This window comes from Meriones unguiculatus, chromosome 10 (genome assembly GCF_030254825.1).
Source record: "Meriones unguiculatus strain TT.TT164.6M chromosome 10, Bangor_MerUng_6.1, whole genome shotgun sequence".
Classification (NCBI taxonomy): Eukaryota; Metazoa; Chordata; class Mammalia; order Rodentia; family Muridae; genus Meriones; species Meriones unguiculatus.
Genome location: NC_083358.1, coordinates 88,039,534 through 88,051,731, shown reverse-complemented (window position 1 = coordinate 88,051,731; position 12,198 = coordinate 88,039,534). Strand labels below are relative to the sequence as shown.

Genomic DNA, 12,198 nt, shown 5'->3' with positions numbered 1-12,198 from the left:
GCTTCACCTTAAGTTTCTTTTCTCAGATTTTCTATTATCATAGTAACAGGTTATGAAACTAGGGCAGTATCTAATGAGCAAAATCCAGAATCAAAACAGAAAAATAACCTTATACATGAAAGCGATAATGCATTCTTCATAAAGGAAATGCATAATCTAGTCAGGATATTTTTTTTTCTTTTCAGATAGTACCATATCTACAGTTTGGTCCCACTGATAAGGCTTGGTGTAGATGGTACAGACATTTGTTGGATTTTAATGATAAATAGCTCTTCTTTGGAGAATAACTGATTGTTAATAACAGATAAATCCATTGTGCTAGTCCTTATCAAGCACGAATTAATGCAGTTGGCCCAATGGAGTACTACTGTTATCTCTAGTCCACAAACTAGGAAGCCAAGAAGTTAGCAAACTTGTCCAAGATTTCACATTACATCCAGGGGTTTATCTTACAGGATTACTGGTACGCTCACAGAAAGTGTAAACAAAAGGTTCTTCACGGAAGCATTGTTTACAAGATGAGAAACAACAAACATTCAGCAGTAAGGGTAAGGGCAAATAAATTCTGCTAATTCTCACAATAAACTCTCATGTAGTTATAAAAGGCCAGCTGATATGGTCTCTAAGACATATGGCATAAAGAAGGCAAAGCTTTCCTATTGGGGTTGCCTTGTTCAGCCTCCATAGGAAGGCTTTCGCCTTATCTTATTGTTTCTTGTTTTGCCCTGTTTGGCTGTTGTCTTGTGGAGGCCTTCCCTTTTGTTGAAGAGGAAATGAACAGAGAATGGATCTGGGAGAGGGAAACTAGAGGATAGTTAAGGGTCTACACTGCAAGGTTTGCAATTTACTCTTCAACGGCTCAGGGGGAAACATCAGAGTTGTGGTAGGAATGTTGGAAAGTTTGTCACTTTGAGATACAAAATTTAAATGAAGGCCTGTAACTTCCTGTTGTAACACGATGCAGAGGTTATCCATTGGATCCAGAGCAAACTCCGAGGCCTGCAGAAGATACTACTTCCTCTCTTCTTCTTGCCACAGCCACCAGTCCTGTCTTATCCTCTAGCTTCAAATGCTTTAGCCAAGCTCCTGAAACCTGTTGAGCCTTGTCCCTTCTGAGGGTCATGGGTCCTTTTTAAAAATTATTATTATTGAATGCTATGCTCCTGATTTTGAAGCAAATGTCTCCTACCATTACTTATTTCCTCTTAGAGTTGCCTATCCAGAAACAGACACCCTTTTCTTATGACTACAAATACAGTTCCTTATTACACCACCTTGCTTTATTTTCTTCAAAGCACAAATATCTATCTAAAATTACCACAGTCATTTATTATCTTGTTCTACTTGTTTTCAAGCCTTTTCTGGTAGATTATAAGTTCCTTAGAGTTCCATCTCTATGGAATCAATCTTATTTGTTTCCTGTGTATTATATTCCACCTAATGCCTGGACATTAAAAGAACTAATAACTATTGATGTACCCTATGTATTTTTAAAGATATGTATACGTAGTTACATCTATTGAGACATTCTAGACCTCAGTTTTCTCATATATTAAAAAAAAAAATGTGATCCGAGGCTTGAAAGATGGACCAGCAGTGAATTGCACTTTCTACTCACGAAGAGGACTAGAGTTTGGTTTGCCAACTGTTCAGGAAGGTCAAAACCACCTGTAACTCCCATTCCAGCGGTCCAGCTGCCTCTTCTGGTCTCTAAGGAGACCTACATTCATGCATACAGAGCCACACATGGAAACTCTCATACACACGTAACTTTAAAAACGAGAATAATTCTTAATGGGCATGTGCTGATATAGCTACTATCTACTTCATAGGATTTATCTACTAGATGATGGAATCAAAAGATTAACACAGTGCTTGGCATACAATATGCAACCAAAAATTATTGAGCATAGTCACAGAAGGAAATTACCAGTTTGGGGCCTAGAACATATTCTGTATTCTCTTATAAAAACCTATTTTATTTTTATTGTATGTGTATTGGGCTAAGGCTACATATATATACAACATGAATATCTGGTTCTCAAAAGTGCCAGAAGAAAATTTCAGACTGCTTAGAACTGGGGCTACAGATAGTTGTGAGATGTCAAGTGAGTGCTGGGAACTGAACCAGGACACTCTGCCATAGGAACAGAGCTCTTAAGAACTGAACAATCTTTTTAGCCCTCTACTATGTGTTTTAAAACTTGAATGGTGATGTGTTCACAGATTTCTCCTGAGTTGCTATTCCAGATGACAAAAGATTCGGTAGAGACAAAGTCTTACTACCCAAAGCCTACGAATTCACAATATATCAAAATGCACTTTCTATGAAGATAACTATGCAAGGAAACAAACAAAAGCCATTAGTAATTTTTTCTTCCTTTGAGATAAGATCTCACCACATGAAACCCAGTTTGACCTTGAACATATGTGTTTCCTGTCCCAGCCTCACCAGTACTAAGTCTACAGGTATATAATAACATGACCAACTTGGCTTTATTTTTAATTGTTTTCAATACTCATGAATAAGAAAGTTGTTCATACTTCAAAAGATGTGTTTTTAGGATATTATTATATACTATCAAATTTCTCATACATTTGTACTGTAACTTAGCAAATTTTTAATGCCCAAAGTTCTAGATTTAAAAATTAATTCTTCAGAAATAAGCATTTTTAAAGAAAGCATAATTTCTGGGTGTTCACAGATAAAGAATGGCTAATGTCTAATTAAGGTTACAAGTTAAGGGTGAGTGAATCAAAGCTCTCTGTAGGCTTCTGGCTCCCTGCTATTGCTCTAAGCATAATCAAATATTTATTGAGTGTCCAAGCAGAACTGGAAGTGAAAGAGATATGTAAGACAGACCTTCAGGGCACATTTTTTATTAACAAAATGTTTAAATTAAAAAAAAAAATCTCTGTTGAGTGTCTGCATAGGACAGCTGTTTAATCTATTATACTCATGGCAGGAGGACCCCACAAAGAAAACCACAAATCCAAATCCCAGACATAGAAGGGTATTTTAAATACAAGAAAAAGGCCTAGAATTTTAAACTACTCTTTTTACTTATCCATCTGTTAGTTTTCCTGTTGCGGTGAAGACGGGAAAGGAAAGGATTCTGGAGAGAGGCAGAACTTAAGATTGTCCCTTGGAAAATGAGCTGTAACAAAGACCTCCAGAATGTGCTGGCCTTCCCCCCCCCCCCCCCCGCCTGCGGACTCCCATCACAAACACATAGAGGCCATTGTCAACACTACCGGGTACTTCCCTCAGAGTAATAAACATAATTACTTCCACACATAATTCATTGGCAACATCTTAAAAGTACTTTGTTTTTCCTTCCCTCTCAAGTATCTGCTGATGAGTTGTCTGGGTCAAAGTGACAGGAGGCATTCAGCGCTTAAGTTCGTATTTGCAGAGGTCATGCTGATGTCTGTTCATTCAGAAAGAAGTAACTCAAGAAATGAACACTTGGTCATGAGTACCCTGTATAAAAGCAGCTGGTCTTGCAGATGATTTACGTAGTTGGCTTCTCACATGCTCCATGTTGGATTTATCATGATTCCCCAAGTTATATCTTAATGGTTAAAAAACAGTAAGTGGAGAAAGACAAAAGTACAAGAGCTGGAGGGATGGCTTAGTTGTTACGATCATGTACTGCTCTTACAGGGGTCCCTAGTTCAGTTCCCAGTACCCACACGAGGAGGCTCGTAACCATGTGTAACTCCAGCCCCAAGGGATCTAAAGTTCTTTTCTGGCCTCTGCAAACACCTATCCACAAATACATGAATAAAAGTCCTTTTCAAACGGTCAATAGTGCAAAAGAAATTAGGCATGGATGTAAGACAAGATAAAGCCAGCTGTGTGACCACCTCATCTACAAAGGGGACATGTGCCCGACAGTGGCAGATGAGAACAGACTGATGGGCACTCTGGCAGCGAGCATAACAAGTGGGCCGAGAAGAGAGACAGGATCAGGTGTCCAGGTCAAGATGTGAGAAAACTGAAGACACTCCTCATTAGACACAGAGCTTGACCGCTGCTGCCAAGAGGAAATGGAAGCTTTCTCATGCAACCTCAGGGAGGAAAATGAGGAAGCACTCAGCGCTGCCAAGGCTATGCTGAAGTAGAATCATGGCACACCTTCAAATGGCCTTCATTGTACACTGATAACACAGAACCAAGTGTGGCTTAGCTAAAATAGCTGCCACACTCCCCAAACACAACTTTTAAATAGTGCGCATGCATCCAGATGCACTAAAATAGTCATTAGAGTACCATTCCACTGGCCACAGAGCCAGGAAGTGAGGCGATACAGTTTAGTACTCTGAATTCTGCCTCCCTCCATACATATCTATACGTACACATATATAGATACATAGATATAGATGTTAAGAAATTGGCTCTTGCCAAGAGATAACCCTCAAACCTCTTCCTCTACTTCTCTTTTTATGGACAATATGAAGTTCTAACCAGCAAACCTGCAGCTTCCACTTTTTGATATAGAAGACTGAAAAGGCACAATGTACACTCCAAAGAGAGTACTTCTTATATGTTTTAAAATTCGCAAGCCAACTTTGGCTCAGTGCTAGCAAAGGGGTTTAGTAGGCCGGCTTAAAAGCTCTCTGGGAAGGTACCCCTCCTTTGCATCTCTCATAGCTGAGGAAAATACAACAGAGTGTAAGAAACTTTCCCTACACTAAAAACTCAGTCCAAGACCTTCGCCAGGAAACTCTGCCTTCTCAACCAGCACAGGCAATCCTGGGACTGAAATTAATACCTTATCTTAAAACTCTTTGCAGGCACTGCTGTATTAGAAATGCTAGAGGTCCAGAAACAAATGACTAAGAAGAAAACATCCATGCAGCAATTCCAGGTCTAACAGCCTCCTGCTTGTGGAAAATTTTCACTCTTTCATCAAATATTCATTGGTGTTTTCTCTAAAACTGTCTTTTATGAGTTTCTGTAAGTAGGCCAAACATACATACATACATACGTGTGTTTGTGTGTGATATAATTTAATCAAGCCAATGAATATCTGACAATGGCAGTCTAGCAAAAAAAAAAAAAAAACACTGAAAGGGAAAAGAATTAATGGCATCCCCCGGAACATTCAGGAAGAAAGCTGAAGAGGACTTCCTTGTTACTGCACCAGTCTCTCACCCATCCCACCTTCCCACTCAGCTATGCATATGTGAATGCAAGGTGCTGCTAACCTATTCGTAGGGAAGAAGGTGTTCTTAGTAATTTTTATTTTGATCCACAATTCATACTATTCTCTTATTACTTTCCGAAGAGACTGCTTTTTCAGGGAATTATAGTAGCTGGGACAAGTCAATTCTGGAAGCCATATCCTTACTCTGTGATTGATTATAAAGTATTTTTATAATACTGACACCAAATCATGAAAAAATGTTTGTGGGATGTCATTTAGGATAAACTGATAAATTAAATATAAAGAGAAACTCTCCTTCTTTTCCAGGGGACACCCACATGCTTTGTGATTATGTTAGTGTATATACATATTGCCTGTGGGTCTTTCAAGACACAGACCAATATGAGAAGAGACAAAAAGAAAGGAAATCAGGCTATTGGTATGGCTCAGTGTATAAAGTATTTGTCCCCTATGTGTGAGGACCAAAGTTCAAATCCAACCAACCACGTGAATGCTGGGAGCTGGAATGGGGTGGCAGCCTACCTATAATATCAGCCCTAGGGAGACAGAGATAGGTGATCTCCAAAGCAAGCTGGCTAGACTGACTGGCAAGTTCTAGGTTCAGGAAGAGACCCTACCTTAATACATAAGGTAAGGAGCAATCAATGAAGATAACCATCATTAAACTCCTGCCTACACACACACACACACACACACACACACAAACACACACACATGCACATGCATGTACCTACACACAAGGAAACATGCAAGCATACTACACACACAAAGACAGAGAGAAATGTGTCTGCACATAATGCACATAATATGTAGAAATAAGGCATATAGGAAAAAATTAAGTAAATAATCAGGAAAGAGAGGTGAGCAGCAAATATCCAAGAAGGTGCTGCTTGCCTCGCTCCTGTCATAGTAACAGCTTACTAGATAAATATTCTTATCCCTTTGGCTTCCTAGAATCAGAGAAGGCAATCTTCCTCTGTGCAGATTTAGCACACCACTAAGAACATTTGGAAATTAATAACCACCATTTGAGGATGAAAGTAAAACATTGTTTCAAAAATAGCAAGTCATACAGAGCAAGTACCAGCCTGAATTAATTTGGTATCTGCTTGGAGCTACTGAAAACGGCTATATGCAAATTCATATTATAATGATCTTATGAAAATGTATTTTTTTGCTCACATAAATATAGTGCTAAATAGCTATGGCATTATATCTAGATCCAAATTTCAGTCTATGCACATATTGCTAAATGTCAGATGTATTCATATTCATTTATATCCGAATGCTGCATGGAGTGGAAAACTATAAATCATTCATTCCAAAATAAAAATAAAAATAAAAAGGATATGCAGCCGTATTTAGCACCACAGATGAACTTTATTTATTTTACAGTTAGGTGGGGAAGTGAATAAGCATTTTCACACAGAAGCTCTGACTGAAAACTTAACCAAACTGCAAAGTACACTAGCTCCCACACAGCCTCGTTTCTCCTCGGAATATCAGTTGTCTTACCCTCTCATTCTTCCATCTTCAGTGCGAAGTCTCTATTTCCGTAAAGGCCTTCTTTACTGGAGCACATAACACAGGGCAGAGCATCACAGAATATTCTGCCTATATCCACACAAATTATTCTCTATCCCATTCAATTGTTTGAATGTCTCAAAAAAAAAAAATGGAAAACTGGTGAATATGTTCAATGGTCCTAATCAGATTTATTTATTTCATTCATCCATTGAATTACCTACCAGAAGTCAAGCTGTATAAACTTCTCAAGAGCTATTCGTTCTTCAATTTTTCCCATTGTTACTGATCGCTTTGGAATATGTCAAAGCCAAGGTCAGAATTTCTTTCTTTGCTGTTTTATCTTCCCTTAATGACCTCAGCTGATCCCATGACACTGACTGTCATCCACCTGCTAATAATTTTATATGTGATATCTAGCTGCAGCCCTCCGTGGAGCCTCTGTTGGTTTGAATAATTCACTACTAAAGCTATTCTCTTTGATGCTTGATAGACACTACAATTTTATATGTCCAAATCTGTTTTCTTCATACTCCCTGCTAAATTCCCTCTTCTCAGAGCCTTCCCCTTCCTAACTAATATTAACTCTATTCTCCTATTTACTCAGCCCCCAAACTGCAGAATCCTTTTTGGCTTTTCTAATTTCACTGTGTACAACCCTTGAATTAACAAAGACCTCTTTCTACCCCAAGATACTCCAAATATGACTAACTCTACTTCTTCAGATCACCAAGAATAATAATTTCAAGTGAGTCTTTATGTTGGGTATATTTTTATTTCCCTACCCTGCAACATGTAAGATTCATAAGGACCTGTCTTCTTGATCTTCCTTCTTGTTCCTCTCCTGCCTGGAACACATACTTTCCCAGTAGGTAATCTAGAGCATTAATTCAAAATTTTGTTGAATATCTCTTCCCAACATGTCACCTTATTGTGGTTTAAAGTGGCACATTTCTAAGTTTCTTCTCTACTTTTTTATTTCTGTGTTGGTAACCATTATTTGCCTCTCATGAGCTAGAAATGGAAAAGGTAACAATGAATCTGTTCTCCATCTACCTCTCTCTCCAGTTAACACTTCCCTGCAGCCCATCAAGACAGATCAGTTCAAGATTTCACTGGATTTACAAGGCCCAAAATATGGAGTTTCATTCCTGTATCTAAGGAGGAAGGCTCCCTGACCTCTGTACTCCTGTGAGCTGCTTTCCCATAGCTCCCTGGAGCCGTGACTACACATCCATTTAACTTCCCAATTTGTCATGCTTTGTGAACTTAAACCATTTTAATAATATCAATTTTGCATAAAGTATTCTCCCTACATGTCAATGAACAAAGTGTTTGTCATTATGCGGGGCCTAACACAAGTATTTCTTCTTCACAGAGTAGCTAATAACTACTGCAGAATGTGCTATAAAGTAAGTAATTTACTAGGATCTTATCATTCACTGTTTAAACAAGCAAATTACAAAGGTGCTAACAATTTCTAATACACATAATGTAAAGAGAGACTTACAAAGTTAGAAAATTTGTCTTATGTCATAGTTAATAAGTAGCTGAGCTAGGATTTGTATGTAAGCCCATCATTGCAAAGCATAGATAGCAAAACTTCCGGTAAACAGCTAACCTGATTTTTAAATGAGTTTTCTGCCTTTAGGAAGCAGAGGTCATTTTGAAATCATTCGTTTGCTGCTTAGAGATAAGAACTATGGATCACAACCTCTAAAAAGAAGCCTCAATTAGCCAAGAGGTAATTGCAAGAATTCACTCTCAAACACAATTTTAGATTATATAAAAACATATACCTGTGGTGGAAATATCTGTGTGATGAGTAAAGGTGGCCTTAGAGCCGTTATTAGTTAGTCGCCATATACAGCTACAAGTAACGTAAAAAATAAAGACTGGAGCTTGCTATTACCGACCACTCAACTTACTTGAAGGTCACCTTGTGCATTTAGCATGACCTCTGCAGTGTTACTCTGTGGGTATCTTTCTATGCAGTCATTATTATATTCCTAAGTTTTGAATAACTGGTAGCAGCTTCATTTCACCAAGTTTATCATTAGAAGTTACTTATTGTTGCTTATTGGCTTTGCACATCACATCCCACCCCGATGTGCGTTTGATAAAGCATCCAAAGGCAGCCTCAGGAGGTCTCCATAGGAATGGCCCCAAGGCTGTCTCCAAAGTAGCCCTGTCTCAGTTGCCATGGTAAACAACCAGGCAGATTGCTATATTCAGTTCTCTGCCAGGGTCTCCATGGTGACTGCAAAGGCCTGCTCCTTAGAAGGACCTCACAAGGGCAGGTTTCCATGGTGACACCCATCCTGCATATTTCCAAGCAACATCTTTTTGGTTGTTCAGTGACCAGTCATGGAAGACTCATTTGTGGGTGATTCTGGAAGGTCACTGATAATGCATCATAGTACATAGGGATTTTCGTTTGTATAAAACACATGACTGTGATGGGCATATCTATGTGATGAGAGAAAGGACTCATATACACATTATTTGAAAACATATATGGAGGGTTTTACAAATTCTTAAACTAATCTTTGTGAATCACAAGGCAGATCTGTTTTGATAAGCAATAAAATAAAAAATAAAACTTTAAAGCCTGTCATGAATATATATTATAAATATATTAAAAAACCTTGCAATGTTTCTGTCAAATATGACTGCTTCAAATCTTCATTTCAAATGTTACATGATATAATGGAATAATCAAATTTTAAAATTTTCCTAGTTTTATAAAAATGATGGGAATATTAAATACAATGGCATCAAACAGAAAACACACATATACACACATATGTGCACAAAAACATATACATGCACAGAAATAAAGAAAGAAAAAAAAAGAAAGAAAGTAACTTTAAATTAAAAAAATAAAAATATAATATAGGAAGGAGGGCTATTCTGAACAAATGGTGCCATTGTAAAGCATGTCGCTGCTTTCTGGAAATTTCAAAGTCTAGTATTTACTCCAGCAGAAAATTTCATCTAACCACTACTTTTAAAGATTGTTAAAATAATTTTTAAAATAGAAAATAAATTCTAGTGTTTAAGTGATTTAATTAAAGTTTCTGTACATGTGTCAACTCTTTATTCTTCCTAGTAGACTCTAAAGAAAACAACACATATAAGCCTGTATAAAAATGACTAATTCTCTCTTTTATCTTCCTTGTTATATAAACAAAAAAATATGACTCTTCCTTAGATCACTAAGCTCCTAAATGTACATTTCCCATTATCCTCCTTTATGGATTCTTTTCTCCAGCTCTGTCCACCACGGCCCACTACTCCCCATTCACATTCCACTCAGACAACAGAATTTCAGTTTGGAAAATGACACAGAATTATCTTCTGTAATAGAATGTCATAGTTTCTATTATCTAAAATTACAGAATTTTCTATAATATAGAATTTCAGCTTGAAAACTTACATAGAATTAGGAAACATGGTATCAAGGACTGGCACTCTCTGATAGGATGTGTCTTCTTAGGTTGGGCCAGGCATCAGCTGGACATTCCCTCAATCTCTGCTCTACCTGCTCCATCTTTATCCCTGAACATCTCATAGGTAGGGCAAATTTTGGGGTTGAAGTTTTGTGGGTGGTTGGTGCTCCCTGCCCTTTACTAGAAGACTAGTCTAGTTAGCAGACGTCCTCTTCAGTCTGTATGGCATCTGCTCCTAGGAGTCTCTGCTTGAGTCCCCCTCATACACAGGAGCCTACCCTGACTTAGATCGCCATCTTGTCAGACACGTTTCCACCCTCAGTTTCTCTTTTCTCTACAGGTCTTCTGTCCTTTTCCCCTTGCTCTTCTCAGAGCTGTTCTCCACCCTCTTAACTCTCTGTGACCCCCTCTCCTACTTTGTTCCCTCTCTTCAGCCATTACCTCTGTCTATTCTATTCCCTTCTGAGAGACTTTATGCATCTTCACTTGGGTCTTCCTTATTACTTATCTTCTTTGGGTCTGAGCCTCATAGATAAGCTTTCAGACAGGAGCCTGTCAGAGTCTTCCTCTGAAGGGCTTTACCCAGCAGCACCTCAAAACAGATGTAGAGACTCACAGCCAAACATTGGGTGATGCATAGGAGGTATTGTGGAATGAAGGGATGAAAGAGAAAGGGAACCAGAAGTGACAGGAGCTCCACAAGAAAAACAACGGAGCCAAATAATCAAGGCCAAGAGGGGCTTGCTGAGACTGAAGCATCAACCAAGGACCATGTGTGAACTGGACCTAGGTCCCCTACAAAGATGTAGCAGATGGGCAGCTTAGGCTTCAAGTGAGTACTTAGTAAGGGAAGAGGGGACTGCATCAAATTCACTTGCCAGCTTTTAGATGGCTTTCACCTGGAGGAACTGCCTTGACAAGCCACAGGGATTGAGGACATTTCTGGTGCAACTTGATGAGCTGGGGTGGGTGGGAAAAGGGGAGGGGGAGGGAAAGTAGGTGAGACTGGGAGGGGAGGAGGGAAGAGGCTACAAGGATGTAAAGTGAATAAAATAAATAAATGAGAAAAATATGTAACCTTCTTAAAAAATAAATGAAAAAAGAAAGACACATGAGTAAGGTTCCCAAATTTTTATGAAGTGTCAGTGTTTTTCACAAAACTAAATTTTAGCCTTTAGCAAGTTCTCCTGGATCAGAGCAGTCATCGTGATTTTTATTCTTCCATTAAATATCTACTGAGCTGGAGGCCTGCTACAGGGTAGGCTCCTGAGAGGATATGGGTGTGATTCTAGCTGAGAATCTTAAGGGGAGAAGGGGAAAGGGGGAGAGGGAGAAAAGGGGAGGGGGGACTAAGACTGAAGTGACCACCTCCTAGAGAGGTAGGACTAGTAGAAGGAGGGAATCAACAACCCACTAACAAAACCTGTGAACCAAAAATTACCCTGCCTACAAGAAGTGCAGGGATAATGAGGAAGCAATGATAGAGGGAATGTCCAACCAATAACTGGCCCAATCTGAGACGCCCTCCACGGTAGAAAGCCATTCCCTGACACTAATAATGATACTCTGCCATGCTTGCAGACAGAAGCCTAACTTGACTGTCCTCTGGGAGGCTCTAGCCAACAGCAGATTGAGACAGATGCAGGGACATGCAGCCAAGCCTGGGGTCAGAACTCTGGGGGTCCTGCAGGAGTGTCGGGAGAAAGATAGAAGGACCTGGAGGGGGCAAGAACCTCACAAGAAGACCAACAGAGACAACTAACCTGGTCACATGAGAGCCTTCATAGACTGAGATATCAACTAAGGATCATGCATTATCTAGACCTAGGACCCTTGCACATATGTAGTGGATGGGTAGCTTCGTCTTCATATGGGGTGCCTGGCAAGTGGAAGTGGGCTGTTTCTAACATGGACTCTATTGTCTGCTTTTGGATCACTTTCCCCTGGCAGGGTTGCTTTTCCTGGTCTCAGGGGTTGAAATTATGTTCAGTCTTGATGTGACTTGATGTGCTGGGGTATGTGGAGGGGAAATCCCAATTTTCTGAGGG

The 12,198-nt window shown here is 39.2% G+C and overlaps 1 protein-coding gene across 3 annotated transcripts in view; it reads right to left on the bottom strand.

The window, feature by feature from the left end:
* Snx7 (sorting nexin 7) overlaps positions 1–12,198 on the bottom strand; it is a 94,365-nt gene that overhangs the window by 38,848 nt on the left and 43,319 nt on the right. Inside the window, exon 8 of one of the 3 annotated variants that reach the window (XM_060392824.1) lies at positions 6,587–6,745. The exons of the other annotated variants lie outside the window; for them this stretch is intronic. Coding sequence (XP_060248807.1) covers positions 6,743–6,745 — 3 coding nt within the window. The 3' untranslated portion in view covers positions 6,587–6,742. Of the gene's footprint in view, positions 1–6,586; positions 6,746–12,198 lie in introns of those variants that run through there. 3 annotated transcript variants of the gene reach the window in all.